General features: G+C 39.1%; 1 protein-coding gene and 2 pseudogenes across 14 annotated transcripts in view; 1 reads left to right on the forward strand and 2 right to left on the reverse strand.

Annotated features, from left to right (window-relative positions):
• Window positions 1-24,387, forward strand: part of TDRD12 (tudor domain containing 12) — a 61,436-nt gene that overhangs the window by 27,666 nt on the left and 9,383 nt on the right. For 5 of the 14 annotated variants that reach the window (XM_016133240.2, XM_016133242.2, XM_016133244.2 and 2 more), the window contains 18 exons: window positions 2,522-2,619; window positions 3,195-3,271; window positions 3,746-3,826; window positions 5,359-5,419; window positions 5,761-5,868; window positions 7,945-8,130; window positions 9,758-9,914; window positions 10,417-10,544; window positions 11,879-12,070; window positions 12,334-12,462; window positions 13,692-13,809; window positions 14,576-14,715; window positions 14,849-15,069; window positions 17,087-17,186; window positions 20,443-20,630; window positions 21,511-21,721; window positions 22,145-22,237; window positions 24,192-24,364. In XM_016133240.2, coding sequence (XP_015988726.2) covers window positions 2,522-2,619; window positions 3,195-3,271; window positions 3,746-3,826; window positions 5,359-5,419; window positions 5,761-5,868; window positions 7,945-8,130; window positions 9,758-9,914; window positions 10,417-10,544; window positions 11,879-12,070; window positions 12,334-12,462; window positions 13,692-13,809; window positions 14,576-14,715; window positions 14,849-15,069; window positions 17,087-17,186; window positions 20,443-20,630; window positions 21,511-21,721; window positions 22,145-22,237; window positions 24,192-24,364 — 2,461 coding nt within the window. Of the gene's footprint in view, window positions 1-2,521; window positions 2,620-3,194; window positions 3,272-3,745; window positions 3,827-5,358; window positions 5,420-5,760; window positions 5,869-7,944; window positions 8,131-9,757; window positions 9,915-10,416; window positions 10,545-11,878; window positions 12,071-12,333; window positions 12,463-13,691; window positions 13,810-14,575; window positions 14,716-14,848; window positions 15,070-17,086; window positions 17,187-18,819; window positions 19,666-20,442; window positions 20,631-21,510; window positions 21,722-22,144; window positions 22,238-22,658; window positions 24,365-24,387 lie in introns of those variants that run through there. The other 9 variants (XM_016133241.2, XM_016133247.2, XR_001595408.2 and 6 more) reach the window with 9 other exon arrangements.
• Window positions 14,233-14,351, reverse strand: LOC118611705 (annotated as a pseudogene).
• Window positions 19,758-19,876, reverse strand: LOC118611680 (annotated as a pseudogene).

A 24,387-nucleotide genomic window follows, 5' to 3' on the forward strand; every position in this document is an offset into this window, starting at 1 on the left:
TGGCATGCCAGTGGGAGGGATTGACCCTCAGGCTGATTGGCTGTGAGGACTGGCTGTGATTGCAGTGGAAGATTCACTTCAGCAGGGCTCTGGTGCTTGCTGAGTCACCTTTTGGGTGTGTTATTTGTAGAGATGGTTGGGTGGTGTTCTTGTGAGGTCTGAAGTTGACTATTGGTTCTGGGGCCTCTTGGAAGGGGCTCTGATGCAAGCCAAAGTCAACTTCTGACTGTGCCCTGTTTGGGGCCATTTGGTATGAGGTACAAAGTGATCTACTGATAGTTGCTGCCAATGCTGGGCTTGGAGACACCCAGGAAAGGCTAAGCTGAGAACTGACGCCAGCTGCCACTAGTGCTGGCCTTAGGGCTGCTTAGCAATAGGTACGGGGCACGCTGAGGGTGGACACTGCTTGTTTTGGGGTTTGTGGATCTTTGAGAGACCTTTGTGGAAAGTCTGCAGCATGAGCCAAGACAGGCCATTCTTATGGAAAAGCCACTGGAAGCAGCTGGGGTTAGCCTGAGAGTTGGGGCAGAGTCTCAGGGAATCACCAGGGTGAGGTGATGGTGTTAGCCAGGATAATGGAAACTCAGACTTGGTGGCTGCCTGTGCCTATAAGCTGGGTAGGAGGAAGACTCAGGAAAGGAACAGTGGCTTCGGTTGGCACTTCTGTCTAGGAAGAAGCTGCCCCTTCCGCCCTCACACTGAAGCCAGACAATACACCTCCTCCCTGGATGTCCCTGACAGCTTTCAGGCACTGCTCCAGTGCTGGAGCTTGGAGTTAGTCAGTCTGTCAGTGAGTAAGTCTGTGTGTGGGCCCTTTAAGAAGAATGCCTGGGACTCCAGCAGCCCTCATCTCACTCAGTCACAGTCCCTGCTGTTTTTCACAGCCAAAAGTTGTGGGGACTTCTCTTTCCAGCACTGTAACCCTGGCCTTGGGAGCCACTCGCTTCTCAGGGGTCCTCCACAGCCTAGATATCCCTCATGATTTTTAACCTCTACACGTCGGTGTGGGACCAGCTTGTTCTGCGTCTCCACTCCTCCATTTCTCTTATTATAAGTGCCACCTATGATTTTGTAACAAGTCATGTATATTTATTGTTATTAAATATGTATTTGGACTTATCACTTCATTTTGTTTTTGATTGACCAATAAATTTCTTTTTTGTTTCTCCTATTCTCTGCATCTGGCTCAATTGTTTTTTTTTTTTTAATTTTCCCTTTTTCTCTTTTATAGATCATATTTCATTTCTATTAGTCTTAAAATTTTTTAAATATTCTTAGACATTTCCAGCATTTAGCTGTTTATTTTGCTGATTTATGTCATTCAGTAGATGAAAGGTATACCTTGTCATTTTAATTTGTGTTTCTCTTATTAATACTTAGAACACTTTTCCAGAACTGCTTCTTTTGTACCCCAATAAATGTTTTTTTTTTATTTCTTTGAAGTCACATCTTAGTTTTTACTCAAATATAATTACCCAGCTAGATTATTTATATTATTTACTAAACAACTTTTGTCACTTTTCAGAAGTCATATTTAGACATGGAGAATAAAGATGTTTGGAAGAGTCTGCTTTCAAATTTTGCCTCCTCCCGGTTACTCAGATTCAGCTTGTTTTCTGATACCTTTTATATGTACTGTGCTGTTAAGAAGTGAGAAGCACAGGTGTGACCCTGAACCATTGCTGAAACTGAGTTATAATTGGTGTTTCAGCTATTATTGCTGTAGAACAAACATTTTGTAATGTTTGGTGGTGTAAAACAACCGTTTTATAATGCTCACGGATTCCGAGGTCAGGAACGCAGGATGGGCCCGGCAGGGGGAGTTGCCTCTGTTCCACAGTGTCTGGGGCCTCAGCTGGGAAGACTTGAAGGCTGGTGGTGACTAAATAGTTGGATTCATCTGAAGACTTATTCAGTTGTGTCTGGCAGTTGATGCTGGCTTTTGGCCAGGACCTCAACCTTGGCTGTCATCTGAAATACCTATAGTGGCCTTCCTATGTAGTCGCTTGGGCTACCTCATAACACAGTGCGTGGGTTTCAGAAGTGGCCATCCAGGAGAGCAAGTCATAGTACATGGTATTTTTGTAGTCTAGCTTTAGAAGTCACATTATGCCACCTCTGTCCTTTTTTACAAGCCCACCCAGACTCACGGGAAAGGAATATAGAGCCCAGCTCTCAATTGGAGAAGTGTCAGGTCATATTGTAACCATGTGTGTTGGGAGAGCAGTTATGGCCCTCTTTGGAGAATAGAGTATGTCAATTTGGGAAAGTAAATTATGTTTAATTCTTAGTAAGCCAGTAAAGGAATTTTTACAACTTTTTTTTTTTTTATGATAAGTGTTGAAACAAGAATTATAAATTTAATTCCCTCAAGTAAGGTTTAATACAAAACTCTATTCCATAGTAATTTCATGTATTAAGATTTTATGATGGTACTTTTCTATTGTCCCTTTTTTCTTATTTTCTATTTTTGATAATATTTGTTAAGTTCACTTTTTTAATCACTATTTTTATTTTTCAGATAAAACTCTAAAATGTGAAATGGATTCATTGAGAGGTTCACCTAAAAACATATCTGAAAAAAAACAACAGGGTGTCTCTTTAAAAGATATAAATAAGGTTGTATTTTTAAATGTTTGTTAAATATAAAGTTAATATAATGTTAATTTTAGGATATTCTCCTTTAAAATCTGGAACCAAAAACATATTTTCTGTTAAAAAAAAATCATTGGCTAATTTCATTCATGAAAAAATATAGTTCGAATGTTTGTTCTTTTTCAAAAAAACAAGATAACTCCAGCTCCCCTCTTGTCACACCTTTGTTCTTGACCTTGTGGTCTACAAAATCAGGTATTCTCATTTTAACAAGAGTGTGAAAATCTGAGATTATGGGACACTAATAGTTAAGTTCAAGTCTGACCTAGTACCTTTGACAAAAGATGTGAAAGTAATTACAGGACATTTCAAATACCAATTATCTGAAATGCCATCTGCCTGCTATTTGGACACTTCAATTTAGTGGTTATTGCAATGGTATAATCCCCCAGCTTTCCAGTTCTTTGTCTTTCTGTAACTGTGTTGCCTGAAAATTATCTGGGTGATTGTTCTGGAGAATAATTTCTGTGGAATTTTGATTTCTCAAGAATACATATCTTGCTAGCATACATATTCTTTCTGAAAAATTTTTTTTACAGTGTGTCGAATCTACAGTGTATTGGCCAACAAAAAGAGGCATAACCATATATGCTGATCCGGATATACCAGCAGCCAGGTACGATTTGAAAATTCGGTGTAACTGACTAGAAACTTAAGTGTTATATTGTCTTATAAGGCTGATGATAGGAAAGAATTCAATTTCCAAAAAGGGCTGGCCTCATAAATTTTGGTTAAACATATTAATTTCTGGTAGTAGCAAAGAGGGGCTATATCGTCTAATGAACTATTGCTTTAGAGAAATTGTTCTTTTTTTATTGGGGTAATAGATGGTCTTCCTTTCAGCTTGTGGTTTGGTGGTTTTCGATAAGCTTATACATCTAGGTTCTTGCTCCCTCTCGGCAAGCACCAGAACTATCAAAATGGTTTTTACACTTTAAGGGCTCAGCTTCAGTTCTCACCTAAATTTGCTTATGTAGAACAACTTATTCCGTAATGGTACTTTTCAAATTTTCTTCCAGTGAATAAAGATATTTTCAGGGTTGGGGTAAATAAGTTTAGAAATTTCAATAAATGTTTTTTCTATTTCTAGTGCTTTACGCCAGAAGTCAAATGAGAAACCACTTAGATTGGCTGAGAAGAAAGAATACAATGAGAAGAATGGCTGTGTGAAGTATGAATTTTTTTCTTGAACTAAATTTTTTATTGGAACAATTATAATAAAATTATAAATAGGAAAAATTTATGTATGGTCATATTATTAATTTCAAACATGCATCCCCATAAAAAAAATATATATATATACAGTATCTTTTGTAGGCTTTGAAGTTTTAGTTTTTTTCTTTCGCTTTTACATAGGGTGTATTTTTCTGTTTAAAGCTCTGTTAAATAGTCATTTTCTTTCTCCCCTTCTTGATTTTCTTGGTGAAGTAAACAGTTTTATGAAACAAATTAGATGTAGTTGATCATTTGAAATTATTGATTTTCTATGGGTTGGTGTTTGCTTTTTTCCAAGTTTTCTGATGTTAAATAGGTTTATCACCTGCTGGAGAAAATATTCGCAGTGTGGAACCTGGGGATTTTTTTATACTTTGTACTTCACAAAGTATTTACTTACAAGTTGTTAACGATGGAGTAATAACTTCATTTTATACTTGTTTAATCCATAAAACGTTTCATACCTATTTTGAAGATTTCTTATCATACCAGCCTAAAATCGCTCTTGCATTCCAAATGACTGTGGCTGCTCTGAAGCCACCAGAGTGACTGTCTTAAACAGTTCAGAAGTGGGTAGGTCATGCTATATCTACTAATTGGCTCAGGATGATTTAGGCTGGCCAGCTTCTCAGAGGCCACACTGTGGCCCCGTAATGTCCTTTCACCCAGCTCGAGCTCCTCACAGTGGTTCTCAAGGGTGGTGGTTCTGTAAATTAGTTGTAATTTTGATGTGGTTGTGGGAGGAGGTGAGCACAGCATTTTCTACTCCGCCATCTTCAGGAGCTCCTCACAGTATTCCAGGGCCAGGGGTTTTCAGGGCTGCCATGGAGCCCACAGATATAGGGCGGCACCTGGATTGACATCCTCCTCCCAGGGGATCCCTCCACCCAACTACCTGAAAGCTGTGATGTTACAAGTGGTTCTCTCCCCTGGAACAAAAGACCTTGCATTATTCATGTAACTCATTTCTTTTCTTTTATTACGTTAAAGTATCACTTAAATTCATCCTGAAATAACTTTTATTTTTATATTAGAAGGTTGTATCTTATTTCCTCCTCGGTCAAATGTCCTTTATTTAGAACCCACCAATTAAACTACACCAGTTATTCTGTCAGTCCACTGTGGGTTCCAGGGAGATTTGAAGTGTTCACGATTAAATAGCAAAGAAGGGAGAAGGCAGTGGGTTTCTTGGAAACGTGACGACCTGGTGATCGTGCAGTCTTCCACCTTGTTCAGAGCAGGTAGTCCTAGGATTGGCAGCACTTTGTCCACATCCTGGAGCCTTGGCTGGGTGGGACAAGCATGTGATTGGCATGACTAGTGTAGCCCTTGCATCATGGGAAGGCAAAAGAGAATGAGCAGTGATTTCATAGCTATGACTTCGGATATGCAGTTCACTTCTTTCAAGGAAGAATTAAAATAATAGCTCAATTGAAGAACTATAAACTGTATTTTTCCCTTCAGATTGCCCTTTTAACTGTTTTACAGATTATTACAGTTCTTAAATCCTGATCCTTTGAGAGTTGATGGAATCTCTGATTTGCAGCAGGTATTACGACCCTAAAAAAAGAAACCTGTTTACTCTTTAAATTCCTCTCCTTCCTCCCTTTAGACTTGAGATTACAAGAGAAACCCCTTCAGTTGGGGACTTCACCTGAAGACATTCTTTTATAAATTATCCAGTAAATTATTGCTTTAGAGAAATTGTTCTTTTTTTATTGGGGAAATAGATGGTTTTCCTTTCATTTGGTAGTTTGGGTGGTTTTTGATAAGCATATACACGTAGGTTTTTACATTGAAATCAAACTCTTATATTTCGTTCATTCCCATAAAGTTCTCGGCATCCTGTGCTGATGCGGGGTGGACGTGTCTAACAAACGTGTCCTCTAGTTGCAGAAGCTGCAGCCGGCCACACGGCAGCCCTTCACACTGCTCTGGAACAGGATCGAGCCTTGTTTATCCATTGACACGTCGCCGCTCTCGGCAGACCTGAAAAAGGTAAATGTGCTCCTAAAACTGAACTCCGGAAAGAATACTGACCTGCCCCTAACGTAGAAGGATTTTTAATTAACGCTTCTAAGGGTTGCATTTGTATAATTTCTTTGCCTTTGAAATTCTCTTTTCAGCTTTTAATATTAAATTTTTATTTATTCTTAAGTCCAAGTTATCTTCTTACTAAGCTAATAATTCTTTTGTGGAGAAACCATTATATAACTTTAAGTGCTTTTCTGAAATAAGTTTTCACATGTGCCCCTGGAAGGGTGCTTGGAAGGAACAAATTACCTGGGCAGTTATAATATACTTTCTAGCATTTTTTTCAAAAAATTGCTTTATTGACCTTAGTCAATTGATCATACATGTTTATCCACTTCCTTCTTGATATATGTTTAAAAAAACTACTTTAAAATATTTTTTTAAATAAAGAACCACACGGATAACTAGAATAAGAGTGAAGTCTTTAGGGGACAAGAGCTTTCTACAGGCTTCTAGGAGATGGAAAACCGGCAGCACAGTGTGGCTAGCATTCCGTGGAAGGAGTGAAGTGGGTGGGGGTCGTGAACTTCCCTGCCCTGTTTCCTGAACATCCACAGCCAGTGTCTCAGAAAGGAGTCTGGAGGCTCTTTTTGGAGAAACTGAACGGCCCTAGAGAACTTTAAATGATGCGGTTTGGAATTCTCCCAGGAAAAGTGTCTGCTTGCTGCCCTGTCTTCGTGCAGTGACGTGACTCTCACCTGCTCATTGCCCTTCCCCCAGGTCTGCCAGTCAGCTTTTAGAGTCGTTCCTCAACAGGAACACAATGTCAGGGATTGTTAGACATTTGAGGAAAGCTCTCACCCATAAGAAAAAAAGAAAGAGCAAAACATACTCCAAGGGAAACAATGTAGGGAGTAGAAGAAAACATTAGAAAATAAAGCTCCTCAGAGATGAGATATATAGTACATGTATTTAACAACAATATCATGGAAAAGGATAAAAAATGTTCTTGGAAATGTAAAATGTTCTAGAAATGAAAATCAATAGCAGATTTGAGACATAAAATTAAACCTGTGAGAAAGTGGAACAGAAAGACAAAGAGGTAGAAATAGGGGGTAAAAAAGAATTTGAGGTCCAATATCTGAAATGGGATTTCTAGAAAGAAAAGATGGAAGAGGGCAAGTTCTGAGTAATGGCTAGAACTCTAAATTAAGAAAGTTCACCTAACACCAGTCCAGCACACCTGAGGGCCAAAGTAGTAGATAGGTTGGTGTGAAGCATCTAAGCTGGAGGGGTTCAGAGGTGATGTTTCCAGAGAGAAGAGGCTGGCCTCACATGCTTGATCAGGAGTCAGAATGGCTTCAGACTTCTCCACAGGAACACCAGCAGAGCATGCATCGACTCCAAAATTCTAAGGAAAATTTATTTTTAACCTTGAAGTCTATCTTCAAGCTATCAGTCACGTGCGAAGGTAGAATGAAGACACTTTCAGACATTCAGAGTCTCAGATTTACTCCCTCTGTACCTTCTGTCAAGAAGGCGCTGAAATATGTTCTCTACCATAGAAGAAGGTAAACAAGAGAAGATGACGTGAGTTGCAGATGAAAGGATGATGGTGCAGGAAGATCCCAGGATGACAGCTGCACGCCAGGTGCAGAGAGGAGTCAGTTTCGATGGCAGTGTGGTTCAGGGTATGGGGAGGAGGACTTCACTGAGACAATGATGCTGATGAGGTTAGATATTTGGAAGATAGTTACCAATGTGGCTGAAGAACTGTACTCTGTTGGAACATTTGGGAGGTTTTTAAAAAGCCGATATACTAACAGATTATCAGACGGAGAAGAAGCCACATCTTTACTCTCATGAGCTTTAAGCACCTGATTGGCCAGTGGACCACCTGTTGGATCCTTTTAATTTGGAGCCCAGAAAAGCAGGAGTTTGGTGCTAGAAAAGATTCAGTGAAACTTACAAAGTTAGATCTTGGAAAACATCAGACTGAGCAATGGATACTCGTTGGGGTAAATGAGCAATGAGATGATTTTTTTTAATTAGTTTCCTATACTTTATTATGGTTTTTTGGTTGTTGTTGATGTTTTGTAGGCTCTTCAAAGAAATAAATTTCTGGGACCTAACCACACTGAATCTTACTCTTGGCCTCCCATAGCACGTGGCTGTGATGTGGTCGTCATTTCTCAGTGTGGAAATGACCCTTTGTTGTACCTTCCACCAGTGCTTACGATTTTGCAAACAGGGGGCTGCTACAAGTCATTACCAAGTAGAAACGGAGTAAGTTGAAGACAGTTTTGTTTTGCAACAAAATGGATTAAATGTTTATTTTAAAATTTTACACCTAACCTTTGGTAAAGGTTAGGTTACATTACTTAGTTTCCAAACGGGCAGGACAGAAACCATCCTATGAGAAACTTCTAGCAGTCATCAGTTCTCTTACACTGATTCTCACCTTGACCCCCAGTCGTGGGCCATCCTCTGAGTCAAGAGAGTCCTGGGTTTTAAAAATGAATATATAGTTTATAACAGTATTTCACTGATTTAATTTATCTAATCGTCACGGTGACCCTATGAGATGGTCAGGCCATTCATTCTGTTCACCATTTTATCGATGAGAAAATTAAACTCAGGAAAAGTTACCGGTGTAAGTTTGCAAGAGCTGAAAATGTGACGAAGTAGTGGGATCGGACTTCAGGTTTTCTGTCGTCTTGTCCCGTATCCTTCCACATATTTTCACAGCACCTCACACTGTTTTATCTTTCTTTAGTTTTCCCATGTGTGAGAGTCTGAAAATAGCTGAGAAAGATGATGGGAAGGAGAGAAATGGGGTGTGAAGACCAAACGATAATGGGGTAGCGACATCTGCTTTGCTGGGTTCTGACTGTTAGGTGAACTGATGTATATAAGGCCTCTGTCTCAGATCCTGTCCCGAAGGACACACTACAGATGGTTCTGCCACTCATTGTAAAATGAAAAATAGCACCAAGAGACACTTAGAATTGCATTTTAGAAAAGATACTAGTTTATTTTCCTAATTATGCTGTGTAGATTAATGGTTTTCCTTTAGAAATCTGCATTTGGCTAAGTTATTTATTGACTTAATAAAACTAAATGATTACATTTATATCCTTCAGTGCGTTAGCAGCTGACCCCTGTTGATGAGATGCAGCCCATGTTAAGAGAGAACCCTGGCTGGCTCAGAAAGGATGTCCAGGTCTCGTCTCTTGTGTCCACTCTGCTTTCTCTGCATCTCCATGGTCGGCCTGCTTTTAGGCCTGACGCCTGGGAGCTAGGAAAGAGGAGACTCATTCTTGTTTTCAGTTACTGACGGATGTGTTTAGGAGGCTGTTTGGCAGGCAGTGGATCTTCAGGACATGTCTGTGGCAAGGGGAGGGCAGGGTTCAGGTGGTGCTATTGGAAACTTAGTCTCCTAAGGAAGAGATGTTAACCTTTTTAAAGCCCCCGTTCAGGAAGCAGTTAGTTTGTCCTTGGGCTTAGGATCAGGAGATCTAGAGACAGACTGCCTGGTTTCAAATCTTGTTGCTACCCTGTATGAGCTGTGCAGCCTTGGGGAATTGACTTCACCTCTCTGTGCCTCAGATGCCTCATCTGTGCAATGAGGTAGTAATAGGTCCTATCCTGTAAGAGCGTTTTAAAGACTAAACGAATTCATATTTTTGAAGTGCTTAGTTTAAGCCCTAGGAAGATCCAAGACAATGCATCTAAATCCATGTTAATGAAATTATATTTTAGCTTTTCTGATCTATGTAATGGTGATGATAAAGATTTATATAAAGCCCTCCTTGTGCTTACTCTGTACAGGAGATGTTCTGCAAGCTTCACCTATGCTATGTTTGATTCCTAACTTTTGTACAAAATTACGTGAATTTGTTTGTCTTTGCAGCCTCTGGCAGTCATCGTGTGTCCTGGGTGGAAAAAGGCCCAATTTATTTTTGAATTATTGGGAAACTATAGCATGTCCTCCAGGCCTCTTCATCCTGTGTTATTAACAATTGGACTCCACAAAGATGAAGCCAAAAATATGAAGCTTCCGAGGGGTTGTAAGCATCCTTCCAAGCTGTTTGGTTTTCCCTGCAGAACACAGTGGAACGCTGCCCAGACAGGCCTGGGAGCTGCAGATGGCATGGGCTCTATAAGCGCCTCTGCTAGTCCCTTGTCCACCTGTCCTTGTCAGTTACGGATGGGTATAGGTGATGAAGGTTTGATCTTGGCTCACGTCTGTGAGAAATGAGAAAACCACATAATTTCATTCATTTATCAGCTATCAACTGAGCACCTACTGTTTTGTTAGATGTTGACTAAAACCCTCCCTGTCTTTTAGGAGTGCAAAACCTGGTGGGAGCCCAAGTGTTTAATCAGATAATGACAGGGGTTGTTAGCCCAGGCAGGCAAACCTCTTGCCTCACCCACCTGAGTAAGGAAAACAGCTTTTTGTTTTACTAGAAAGCATTTCTAGAAAGTATGTGGAATCTTAGCAAAGGAAATGTTAGAAAAACATGGGAAATCTAAAATGTTAATTGATATTTTTCTTTTAAAATGTAGGTGATGTAATTGTTACAACACCACATAGCCTCCTGAGACTTCTCAAGTATCAAAGCTTGTTATTTCTTAGACTCTGTCACCTCATTTTGGATGAGGTGGAAGTGTTATTCTTTGAAGCTAATGAACAAGTAAGTATGGCATTTATTTAGATGTTATTCCTCCTCAGAAATGTATATAATAAAGTCTTCACTGCTTTTAGGAGTCAAGAGGAGAAGCTGATAATCTAAAAAGTTTTCCCTTTAACTTCTGTAATTAAGAAGAGAATGTTTTTCTGAAAATTTCTTCCTGGTGTTAAAGTTCTCTTTGGAGAGCAAAACTTCTCTCCTAGGGAGGTTTTCCAAAATATTTTATTAATATTTTTCCGATTAAGAAAGCAATAATTTTTATTTTAGAAGATTTCAGAAATAGAGAAGAGTACTTTTTGAAAAACCCCAACATCCATTATCTTTCACTCAGGTAATCACCGTTTCTATTTGGGAGTATTTCCTTCTTTTTTATAATTCCTATGTCTCTTGACACATATATTCAACAATATCAGGACCTTACTTTATGTGCTAATTTTTAACTTGAATTTTTTATTAAACAGCATTGTATCATTACTATTCTACATGATTACTACCAGCTTTACGGTATTGAACCCTATGGACGTAATATCATTTATTTGATAATTGTCTCATTTTTAGATATTTAGCATCATTTGTGTGTGTGTCTAAAGAACATACATCTTTGTTGCACGTTTCCCTTAGAATAAATTCCTGGAAAGGGGATCAAAGACTGTGAATTCTTATAAGGTATTTGTGGGAAGCAGTGTAACAGGATGACCAAGAGCATTCATTTGGGAGCGGTGATGGCCACTGGTTCAAGTCTAACCTTTTTTACTAACTGACTGTATGGGCCTGTGCAGGGTTTCTGAACGCCTCTAAAATCTCAATTCTTATTTGCAAACTAATATCTGGAGTACAGCATGGCACGTGGACTAACTCACGCTGCCGTAGGCGGTGTGCCGCCACACCACACACCCTGCTCCCCTGGCAGTAGGAGGCCTCGGTCCAGCTTTCTTTTCCAGTCTAATTAGTAAACATCTGGTTAGTGTAATCTGTATTTCCTCGATTACTTGATAAATGCGGTAGGAATTCGTGCTGGCCATTTGTACCCATTCTTCTGTGAGCCGCTTATTTATTCCTTTGTTTATTTTCTGTGGGTGGGATCATCATTTTCTAATCAGTTTATAGAAGTTTTTGTATAAGGGTGTTAAGCCTTTGTTTACCCAGGTGTTTCTGTTTTAATTTTGTTTATACTTAACATTTTTTCCTTTGTAGCTTTTTCCTTTATTTTTATGTTTGTAAAGGCCCTCCCCACTCTGAAAGCAAAAAATATATAATCCTTTACCTTTTATGTTCTATCAAACTAATTCTTATTCTCTTTTTAAATGAAAATGAAGTTAATTATACTAATTTTTTAGATGTTTGCTATATTAGATAACTTTAAAAAAAATATCGAAGTTGGAGAAAGGGAATCTGCGCCACATCAACTTGTTGCAGTTGGCGTTCGTTGGAACAGACATATAGATCATTTAATCAGAGAGTTCATGAGCGACCCCTACGTTGTGATTACAGCCATGGAAGAGGCTGCTCTCTATGGCAATGTCCAGCAGGTAATGAGTCATGGGGGCGTGCGTGGGGGGAACGGATGAACACAAGCAAGTAACCTTTGTTTCATGGCTTAATGTTAAAGGAATATAGATTAATGTTAAAGAATTATAGCTTTAATTTCATACACAAATTTGTAATATGGATTTAAATTTATATTGGTTTCTGTACATTATTTTTTATTAAAATCATCACTGACCTCTGAAAAGTGAAACTGGAGCACCTTGAATATTATTAAAATGACATTGTTTCTGTATTTCATTATCAGGTAGTACACCTTTGCCTAGAAAGTGAAAAAACCTCTACTTTACTCCAAACTCTTGATTTCATTCCAAGTCAGGCACAAAAGACCTTGATCTTCACCTCTTCTGTAGCTGAAACCGAAGTAGTATGGAAGGTGAGCCCTTCCACACATAAACCCTTTGTACTGTTTGTTGAAACTATGATTGCATCTTGAGTCATCAGATAATTACTGGTAGTTAAAAATCTAATGGAAATGAAATTTACAAGTTCATCGTCAGTCAGAATGGGCTCTACTGCAAAGTACTGGTATCAGTGAAAACGGATAGCAGGAGGCCTGACGTTGAGGGGAGGGGCCAAGTAGATGGGACGAGCCTTTCATTGACTCCGCTCGAACGTCTCCCAGGGGGAGCAGTGCTATATATTTTGTTATAGCAGAGCATTCAAAGGATCCGCTTCATGAAGAAATGCCGCCATATTCTGTACCCTCTATTTAAGAAAATAGAGATGATAACACTGAATATCATTATCATCATGTAGCCAGAAAAGCCAAATATATTGACTAGAGATTTACGTGATCTAATTGTGTATAAATTAATGCTAAAATGTAGAAATGAGGCCAAATACAAAATAAAATATAAGAATCAGTAGCAAATTCATATTCCAGCAGTAATGAACTATCAGGTGTGGTGAAAGAGCTCCCGTTGACAGTAGCATCATAAACTTGGTGTATATGTGTACATTTACATGTGTATATGTGTACATTTACAGTTGACCTTTGAACAGCATGGGGTTGAACTGTGTAAGTCCACTTATACGTGAATTTTTTCCAATAAATACAGTTAGTACTCTAAATGTATTTTCCTTATGACTTTCTTAATAACATTTTCTTTTCTCTAGCTTACTTTATTATAAGAATACAGGATGTAATACGTATATACAAATGTGTTAATTGACCGTTTATGTTATTGCTAAGTCTTCCAGTCACCAGTAAAGTACAAGTGGTTAAGTTTTTGGAGAGTCAGAAGTTATAGGAGGATTTTTAACTGCATGGAGAGGAGGATTAGTACCCCTAACCCCCACGTTGCTCAAGAGTCAACTGTATATACAGCTGTCTGTATATGTGTATACACACGTGCATGTGTATGAAAAGGCAGGAAAATAGTTTTAGCAAAGCAATGTTTGTTTCTCTTGAGCAAGTTTTTAGATATAAACTATAGAACTTTGGAAATATATTTATGTAAATTAATAATCATCTTGTCCTTACAATTATTTGATCATTGAGATAATACCCTCACAGGTAATTTTAAGTGGTTTATATTGATGATTATTGACAGAACAAGTTATGTTCTTGACTCTAAACTGGTCTCTTGGTTTCATCTTTAGGTAGTAGAAAGCAGTTCAGTATTTTGCTTGAAAATGCATAAAGAGATGGTTTTTAATTTAAAAAGTGTTTTAGAACAGTGGAAGAAGAAGTTAAGTTCTGGCTCTCACATTGTATTAGGTAAGTGTTTTAATTGCTGCTTACATTTAGAGAACGCTGAGTTAATAGAAATCTTATCTTTAATTCATTTGTATATCTCATCTCCAGATTTATCATCATTTCCCAGATTTATTAGTAATCTTAATTTCAAAATGAAAATTAACCTCCACTAAGATTTTGATGTTGAGGTGGATCTAGGTACCCCCAAGGTTCTCAGGTCAGTAGGCAGCAACCCCTGGTCTGGACAGTCTCCCTGAAGTTCCAGCGTGGGGATCACTTTCTCATTGATATATACATATGTGGTGATGATGAAAGATGCCATACATGATTGTTAAATTTAATATTAGATATGTAGAAGTCTAAATGTAAACAATAAGTGTAAGAAATGGGCAATCTAGATTTGTAATAAAAGAGATTGTTGTTTGTTTTGTTTTTTTTTTTTATTGCCTACTGCACCTGGTATTCCTAGGTGGTCTCCCATCCAAGTACTAACCAGGCCCGACCCTGCTTAGTTCTGAGATCAGATGAGATCGGGGCGCGTTCAGGGTGGCCTGGCCATAGACTAAAAGAGGCATTTTTTTAAGCTAATAGGGAGGCTGCTTTTCTCTGGAATTTAGTCACTGGGCTGTCACAGTTTTTGGAAAAAAATGGGAAAGAAGTTTCTTTGCATCTAGAAAGTAAAATGAAATAAAGGAATGTATTGAGGTATGGTTGTTTGAAATACTTGGAAGAGCAAGTGCAGTAAAGCTCCAGCTTCATTTGAAATTGTCGGAATCCTTTTCTCCAGCGTTGACTGATGACTGCATACCACTCTTGGCCATCACTGATGCCACGTGTGTGATTCACTTCAGCTTTCCTTCCTCGCCCAAAATTTTTGGTGGACGCTTATATTGCATGTCTGATCATTTTCAGAGTTTAAAGGAACAGGTTTGATTCATTTTTATTATCTTTTACCATTCCGCTGGCATTTTCTGTGTAATGACAAATTCGGAGTCCACAATGTTTTTTCATTGAGACTGATATGAATGATCCACTTGCTTTATTCACCCCCAATTTTAAGGGTTCTCCTGCAGAACAGGAAGATAAAAAAACCAAATCTGTCTTGCTGCTGACGGAGAGAAACGCGTGCCACGCGGTTGGGATCTTGCGCTACTTGGAGAGAGCGGATGCTAAGATTCCCTCCGAGCTGTATGAGTTCACTGCAGGGGTTCTGGAAGCCAAGGAAGACCAAAAAGCCAGAAGGCCTCTTTGTCCCTATCTTAAGGCTTTTGGGTTTTGCAAGTAAGCCAGTCACTTTTTTTTTTTTTTTTTTATAATCGAGATACACAGTAAAGTGCACAGGTGAGCAGTTTACAGCTTGATGAATTGTTACAGATGTGTGCACCCATGGGGACCACCACCCAACTCTTAGGGAGCACTCTAGAAATCCCCTCATGCTCCTTTCCAATTTGCCCTTCCTCCAGAGGTAACCACCTCCCTGATACCTACTAATTTTGCTTGTTTTTTAACTTCGTATTCAACCTAGTGTCTGTGATGTTCATCTATATTGTTGTGCACATCAGTATTTTATTTGTTTGTTTGTTTATTAGTGGCTCAGTATTCCACTGTGTAAATATATCACAGTGTATGTGGATCCATTCTTCCGTTGATGGGACCTGTTGGTCGTTTCCACTTTTAGCTATCATATATGAAGCTGCTATGAACATTATTGTGCCTGTCTTTTTGTGGAAATATAAATCTGTTTCTCTTGGGTATATACTTTGGAGTGGAATTTCTGGGTCATGGGATAAGCACATGTTGAACTTTTCCAAAGTGGTTGGCCATTTTGTGCGTTAATCAGTAGTGTGAGAGCATTTGAGTAGCTCCATATCCCTACCAACGCTTCGTAATCGGGGATGTGCTAGTAATCCATTATGATTTTCATTTGTGTTTTCCTAATAATTAATGATGTTGAATGTCTCTTTGTATGTTTATAGGACATTTGACCATCTCCTTTCTGTGAAGTGCCTGTTCCGGTCTTTTGCCCATTTTTAAAATAGGGTGTTTGTTTATTTATTTTTTATTGGTTTGTAGGATTAATTTATTCTAGATATAAGTGCATTGTCTCATAAATGCATTGAGAATATCTTCCAGTCTTGTGGCTTGCCTTTTCACTCTTTTAATAATCTTTCGATGGACAGACATTTTAAATTTTGATGAAATATTTTATGGCTACTGTTTTTTTGTGTCCGTATGCAAGAGATATTTATCTCTAGGTCATGAAGATAGCCTTCTGTATATTCTTCTAGAAGCTTTATAGTTTTAGCTTTCACATTTAGGCATATAATGCATATTGAATTAGTTTTCGTGTATACAGTGAGATACAGGGTACAGTTTACTTTCTTCCAAATGATAACACTTGCTTCAGCATCATTTATTTAAAACATTTTGTTCTCACTGAATTGGTGCCTTTAATATAAACCAGATGATAGTGTATGTGGTCCATTTGTGACTCTTTCTGTTACGTTGGTCTATTTCTCTGTCCTTACCAGTTCTATACTTTTCTTAAGTACCATAGTGCATATTATAGCGAGTCTTGGAATCTGGTATGTAAGTCCTCCAACTTTGCTTTCCTTTAAGATTGTTTTGGCTGTTTAAAATCTCTTACATCTCCTTATACATTTTAGAACAGGCTTGTAAATTTCTTCAACGACTCAGCTGGGATTTTGGTAGCAACTGCATATATGTCCTCTGGAGGAGATATATATTATAACAGTCCTGGGGACCCTGTTCCAGATGCAGACACAGTGCTAGTACCTGGCATTTGGATCGCTGGGACTGGGCAGTAGCTGTCTGCTATGTATCTGTTGGATTGAACTTAATTTTAAGATAACTCTTGATGTTTACTTTTTAAAGTTATATTACATCAGCAGTTTCCATTATGCCTTTAAATAGAATGTTGACTTTTGTACACAAAGCTTAAACTGTTTCTCAGTTTGGGTTAAGGAATGGCTTCTGGTTTCGAGGTTAATTGGCCTTTGTTGTGGGTTATGGTAATATTGTTCTGATTCAGAGACTTTATTTTGGAAGTACATTTTGTTCCTGTATGTATTGCATTTGAGAATGTCTAGAAATAATGAAATAACTCCTTAAATTCAGTGTTAATTAAATTTTAGGATCCTTTTCCACTTATTTACACATTGTAAGTGTCATCTGAAGTATGTAATATGGTAACTTTATAAAGTGATTCACATAGAAGTTCTGTGATTTCAATTTCAGATTTTTTTCTGGTTTTAAAATCCAGTTACTTTTTTTTCAGAGATAAAAGAATCTGTCCTGATAGACACCATATTAATCCAGAAATAGACATGCCAAGGAAATTATCCAACGAAGCTCTACCAGTGTTTGGATACATTAAAGTAAGTTCTGTTAAAGATCTTTTGGGACGCGGTTCCATAGTGTAGTGGTTAGCACATCTGCTTTACACACAGAAGGTCCAGGGTTCACACCCCAGTAGAGCCATGATCCATGAAGGTTCACTTCTTGTAGTGTACATTCTATGGGTTTTGCCAGATATATAAAGACACATATCCACTATTATGCTATCACATAGAATGTGATAGCTTGACTTCCCTAAAAATCCAGTGTTCCATATAGTTGGAATCATACAGTATATGTAGGCTTTTCAAACTAACTTCTTTTTATTTAGCGGTAAGAATTTAAGATTCCTCAGTGTCTTTTTGTGGCTCAGTAGATCATTTCTTTTCATCATTGAATGTACTAGAGTTTGTTTTGTTCATCCATTCACATATTGAAGGTTGCTTTCAAGCTTTGGCAATTATAAATAAAGCTAATGTGAATATAAAGTGTAGTTTTTTTGTGTAGACATAAGTTTTCAACTCATTTGGGTAAATACCGAAGAGTGTGATTGCTGGATTGTATAGTGAGACTGCTTCGTAAGAAACTGCCACACTGTTTATGGAAGGAGTGTAACATTTTGCATTCCCATGAGCAATGAATGAGTTTCTGTTGCTCTGCATCCTCACCAGCAATTGATATTTTCAGTGTTTTGACTCTTAGCCCTTCTAATAGGTGTGTATTGGTATCCTGTTTTGATTTGCAATTCCCTGATGACATATCATGATGAGCATCTTTTCATATTATTGGTAACCTGTATATATTTTTGATGAGATATAAGTTCAGGTTTTTACCCATTTTTTAAATCTGGTTGTATTTTTTTTTTTTAATGTTTAAATATTTTTTAAATAATTTTTTATTTTTAAATTACAGTTGGTATACCATATTATATTAGTTTCAGGCATATAATACAGTGATTAGACATTTATGTAATTTAAGAAGTGATCACCCTGGTTAGTACCCATCTGACACCATACATAGTTATTACAACATTATCAACTATATTCCCTATGCCATATTTTACATCCCTATGACTATTTTATAACTGCCAATTTGTACCTCTTCATCCCTTCTCTCCTTCACTCATATCCCCCCAACCTCCCTCCTATCTGCAACTATCAAAATGTTCTCTATATCTGAGTTTGTTTCTGTTTGTTTATTCTTTAGATTCCACATGTAAATGAGATCATAGGGCATTTGTCTTTCTCTGTCTGACTTACATTCCACTTGGCACAGTATCCTCTAGGTACAACCCTGTTGTTGCAGATGGCAAGATTTCATTCTTTTTATGGCTCAGTAATATTCCATTGTATATATGTATCACCTCTTCTTTATCCTTTAATCCACTGACGGACACCCAGGTGTAATTAAAGCAGGTGGGGATCGGGGTGGGGGTGAGGTGACAGGAAAGGATCTTCCCAGTGTGTCCAGGAATGAGGGGTTTCCTGGCATGTGGTACTTTCAGTGCTGTAACTGAGACAGTACCAGACAAACCAGGACCTCCAAACCCTATCTCTCCCCTTTATTCCTATAATTCTAAAACAATCACCATTATCACATATTTTCTCTGTGCATCTTAAAAATTTTATCATTGGCGTATATATTATGCCCTGCGTATTTCTCGTAACATCGTAGTGAGAATTTTCCTCATCCTCCATACCACCTTGTGTTCACTGATGGCCATCTATCAGGTCTGGATTGGCAGACTGGTGGAACCTCTAAACCACAGGGGAGAAGACTCCCTGGGAGAGGATCATCTGCCAGGTAGGAAAGAATATTGAACTCCTGCCTGAGGTGGAGGCGGGCCTGAGTAAGCATTCAGGGTTTATTGAGGAAGTTTTCTCCATGGTGCTGGAGAATGACTGGCTCAGGAACCATGACGAACATGTTACCTTTCCTTTTTCTGTTGACATTCCAGTGGGAATGGTCAACAGTGGACAGGTGAGTAAGAAAAATGGTGACAGGTGCTGTGAAGAGGATGAAATGCTGTGAAATAGGAGGAGGGTATGCTGGTGTCAGTGTGCGGGGCTGGGGACTAGGGGCCCTTTGAAAATCATAGGCAGGGAGGGACTCTCCTAGGAAGAGTCACCTACACTGAAGGCCAGATAAGAAGGATCCAGCCATGGGAAGAATATTTCAGGCAGAGGAATGAACAGCTACATAGGCCCAGGGGGAGGGGTTAGTGTGAAGTGTTTGTGGAGCAGGACAAAGCTCAGTGGCAATGGGAGTGGGAGAAGGGCAGGCCATGAGGTTGGAGGGGGCCATAGAAGAGGGCCATATGCTGTCAGCCCCCTGAGATCTGACACCCTTTTTGATCACAAGGGCGACCTCACCCCTGCCTGCCTGGCCTAGTCAAAACTGCCATCTCCACCATCCTACTAAGTTACCTGTTCTCGCTCCTGGTATCTGCTCTGAGCAGCCAGGGCTCCCTGCTCTATTTTTTTTTTAAATTTTAATTAATTAATTTATTTTTATTTTTTAGGTGAGGCAACCCTTGGTTGACCTCACAGATTGCAAGGATCTTGTCAGTTTACAATCCCTTATTTATTTATTTATTTATTTTTTAATTTTTCCGCCTACTGCACCTGGTCTTCCTTGGTGGTCTCCCAGCCAAGTACTAACCAGGCCCAACCCTGCTTAGCTTCCAAGATCAGATCGGATCAGGCTTGTTCAGGGTAGCATGGCCATAGACTGGCCTCCCTGCTCTAATACAGACTTTGCTCCCTCTGACTGGAGTGTCTTCTCCATACTCTTGCTAATATATCTGCACACCAATGTTCTCCCTCACACACCAATAACCCTGCATACAGTTGCCTTGAAGAGTTGTCATCTTGAGCACACGCTAGCTGTGGCATGTCCCTTCGTGAGTCACTGAGCGTCCCTGTAAGACAGAGCTTCATCCTTGTTTCCGGGGTGCCTCATACACAGCAGGCTCTTAATAAAATGCCTATTGTTACATGAACAAAGGTCAGAAAGGGCTCAAGAAAAAGTAAACAAGGGAACTCTTATAACGAATAATGCAGCTTTAAAACAATAAGATTTACCCAAAAGAACTTCCTTTAGATTTACTAAATTTCTATTGAGAGTCTCATTATTTGTGAGTATGATAAGGTTTTTGCTTTGTTTTTTGGCCAGTTTCCTAGGTTATTTTTAAACCCCTGTTTGTGTGCTTTGAGCTCGTAGGTCAGGTGCTGATTTCTGCAGGCACATCTTGGGTTAAGCTTGATTTCATTTTCCGGATATGTTTATATGTTTCAGATAATACCCTGTTATATTTTGAATGCAACAAATTACTTTGGTCGTATAGTTGCTAAACATGTGGATCTTTATGCAACTCTTAATGCTGAAATGAAGGAGTATTTTGAGGATTCCAGTAATAAAACAGCTGTTGAAAAGGTGGAGAATTTTGGATTATATGGATTAGCAGAAAAAACACTTTTTTACAGGTAGAATGCCTGTTTATTTCATCTTGAAAAGTTATGAAGCTCAAGGTTACTTTAGATGACATTGAATCCCTATTTTCACATCTGTCCGTTGAACCCAGTGTTCACATGCTAGGCCTCCTGCCTCCCAGGAGGGTGATGGCAGGGTTGTGGCCCCCAGACCCTGGACGCAATTCTATACCTGGGACTTGTCTGACCTTAGGCTCCTGAGCACAGAGCATGGATGATGGTGTCACATTTTATACAGTTGTGGAGCTGCCATATATATACATATATATATATATATATATAGACACGCACACACATATATACACACACACATATATACGTGTATATACGTACATATATGTATGTATATGTATGTCATATATATGTTATGTATATATATGTCATATATATATACACACACACATCTTTAAGTTATTTAATTTTTATAAATCTTAGAAAATGAGCATTATTCCCATTTTACAGATAAGCAAACTGAGCCTTGGTGAGGCTGTGTAATATGTCTAAGGTGAGCTCAGTGAATGGCCCGGTGGTCCAATCCTGGCAGTCCACCTTACCTACCTGTTTGCATCCACTTTTCTTGAATGCTACACCTGACTCCACTTGTTTGAGAAACTTGAAAATATTAATTTACTATGTTAATTTTTGTTGTGTTGTCAGATATTCTATTCAGAAGTACTACACATTTTTTATACTTAGGTATACTTTAATAAACCTTTGCTAATTGCTCTCAACAGCTCCAGTCGTTTTATTTCTAGTATGGGGTAAAACCATGCAGTTAGGCTTCTTTTTATATGTTTTGTATTTAATGGGTAAGTCTAGGCGAAGATTATTTTCATTTTAGAATCTGTGTTAAACTGATGTCACTGTTCTCCAGGGTTCAGGTGTTGGAGATGAGCCGGAAAAAAGACACTTGGGCCCCGGATAATGTCCTTGTAAAGTTTATAGATGAAGGCAGGACTGGACTTGTTACAAGAGACCAACTGCTGCATCTCCCAGAAAGTTTCCACAACCTGCCCCCCCAAGCTGTGGAGTTTATTGTTTGTAGAGTGAAACCCGCTGACAGTGAAATCGAATGGAATCCAAAGGTGAATTATTTTGGCTTTTTATAGTTTGTTGACTTTTAGGATATATTTAACTTAGAATATGTGCAGAATTAAGGTTTATCTGATTGAGTACTGAGTTTGTGTGAAGTGCTTCGTGTTCCCAGTGAGAGCACAGTCCACGTGGATCCTTCCTGGTGCGAGGATGCACTTAGGGCCGCTCTGCACAGACCTCGCTCTGAGCCCTCAGTGCTGCCAGGCACCCTTGCTCGGCAGACGTGGGTTGCCATCATTATCATTAGCACTCACAAACTTAGAATTGGTGTAAAATATGTGTCGTATTAAAATAAATTGGCTGTTAGGTTAAGAAGAAACAGTGCAAGCACCTTTTTGCAAAGCTATAAAGCATATACAGAATAAGGTGTTTTCTTAAAGCTGCTGATAAATTACTTTAGTGTGTTTTTTTAGGTTACTAGGTACATTCATCATAAAATTATTGGAAAACTACATGATGCAAAAGTGATACTGACTTTAGGAAATACAGTTTGGATTGATCCAATGGTAAGTATGCAGTTTTCCTAAAATAAAACATGTGTTTGAGGGGCCCCTAAAAATAATCCAAATTATTCTAACCTGTTGCTTGAATAACTGTTTTCTCACATAAATGGAGGCTCTTTTGGGGCTCTGAGTTAGGGAGAGTTTTATGTTATTTGGGTCATGAATTTGGTTGTGGGTTTGTTTTTTTTTTTTAAGGGAATCTTTTTTTTTTTTTAAGAGAATCTTTTACATTGTAACCCAGTGTTCACAGGCGTGTGTGTGTGTGTGTGTGTGTAACCACATACATTTACACACATGATTGAGACGGAAGCTCCATGAAAATGTCCTTACTGCGTGTGACAGTCCCTAATGTTAACAATTCTGTTCAGTTCCACATGTTCAAGTGTTGGTTGTGCACTGATTTCACAGTCCTCTGTCCACACAGGTGAGGAAGCTCCGGGTCAGCGACTGCCCCTGCAGCAGACAGCACAAGGGTTCATTCATCTATTTATAAATGAGCTTAAAGTCCCGGCATGCGATCAGTGATGTCGAGAGTTCTGGTCCTTGGGCTTTCAAAGATAGGTTTTATTACGTTCACAGTTTCTACCATATTCATTCACCAACTATTGAGTGAGCACCTACTCTGTACTCGGACCTGTAAGGGACACTTGGATTCCATTTGTGAACGGACTCCTGCCCTGTGGAGCTATGGGGAGGTCGGGTGGTGGGGGGCGGTGCTGAGACGGGACAAGACCGTGTAACTAAGGGACCTCAGTGCGTCCCTTCTGGTGCCGGCGTCGTCCCCTCTCTGCTCGTGTCCCAAGAACTCTACTTTTCAATGGAAAGTTTTTTTCTATTAGACTTAAATCTTAATTATCATGATCATTTATAAGATTTAAAGGAATTCAGTTCATAAAAACTACATTGCTGGAAATTATCTTCGTAAGATTGGAAAATCCTTAAAACTTTACAAGGAGTTTGGGTTGGGTTTAACCTTTCAGAATAAGAGGAGAAAATGATTTTTAGAAGAGACGGCAGAGATTGCCAGTGCAGGACGAGATTTGGGGGTCTTAGTTGATGCTGTAATAGCGAATATTGTAGTTCTTTATTGGAGGAAAAAAGGAATCTTTATGAAGCAGCAATTTGAAAAACTATAGCTAAAAGAAAGTAAAAAAATAAAAAATAAAGAAATAAAGCCCCACCTGGCATATGTGCTTTCACAGCTCCAAAGTGTAGCAGTGTCCATGGTGCATGTGAGGGGAGACGGGCCCGGTGGAGGCCTGCAGCTGTCCCCACCCAGACCGGCCTGGTCTCCAGTGTGAGTGGAGAAAGGCGCTCTCACCAGTTCCAGTTGGGGCACATTCCCAGGGCTCACTTAGGACGGTGCCCCAGCCAGTACCAGCCTGGCCCACCCTCTCCCTGCCACGAAAGGAACACCCAGCCTGCGTGTGCCTCTCCCGTTAACAGGAATCAGACTGTTGCAGATTTTCATGTTTTACTTAATTTTAATGTAAATTGAAATGGGTGAGAATGTTTCAGTTGCAGAAAAGACAAGTAGAGGAAACTGTCCAGAGTGCAGGATGTAGGGCTCTCGGGGAGAGTCTTTCTGGGTGCCTGAAGATCTTTCGTGTGACGAGAGGTAAAAAGTACTTAGGTAAAAATCAGAAAACTCTAGGACTCATGTGTGGTTACAGCATTATGAATTGGTCTTGTCTGGGGGTTTTATTCCAGGATTCAATCTCGGCCCCAACCCAGATCTGATATTTCTGCAGTGTGGGACTGGGTCTGGAAGATTCTGATGTAATCTTGGTTACGAAATGATTCAGATGCCGCAGCAGGAGGCGCTTGCACATTGTGGCATGTGCCCAAGTGCATCAAACATCACAGAACTAGTAAGAGGTCATGTGAGAGGGCTTGCAATGCATTTAGAGTTCAAAGTATGATTCTTGAAATTGTTTTATTTTTTCTTTGATTCAAGGTGCACATTACAAAACTCTCAAATTTGAAAACTTCTGTCATTGATTACAACGTTCGAGCTGAAATTTTGTCAATGGGAATGGGCATTGACAATCCTGAACATATAGAACAACTGAAACAGTTGTATGAAGGAGCTAAAATGCCAGCTTTTGAAGAAAGCCTAAGCCAGAACCTGTAAGTGGATTTTTGTCACCCTT

This window comes from Rousettus aegyptiacus, unplaced genomic scaffold (genome assembly GCF_014176215.1).
Source record: "Rousettus aegyptiacus isolate mRouAeg1 unplaced genomic scaffold, mRouAeg1.p scaffold_m13_p_14, whole genome shotgun sequence".
In the NCBI taxonomy this organism is placed as follows: Eukaryota; Metazoa; Chordata; class Mammalia; order Chiroptera; family Pteropodidae; genus Rousettus; species Rousettus aegyptiacus.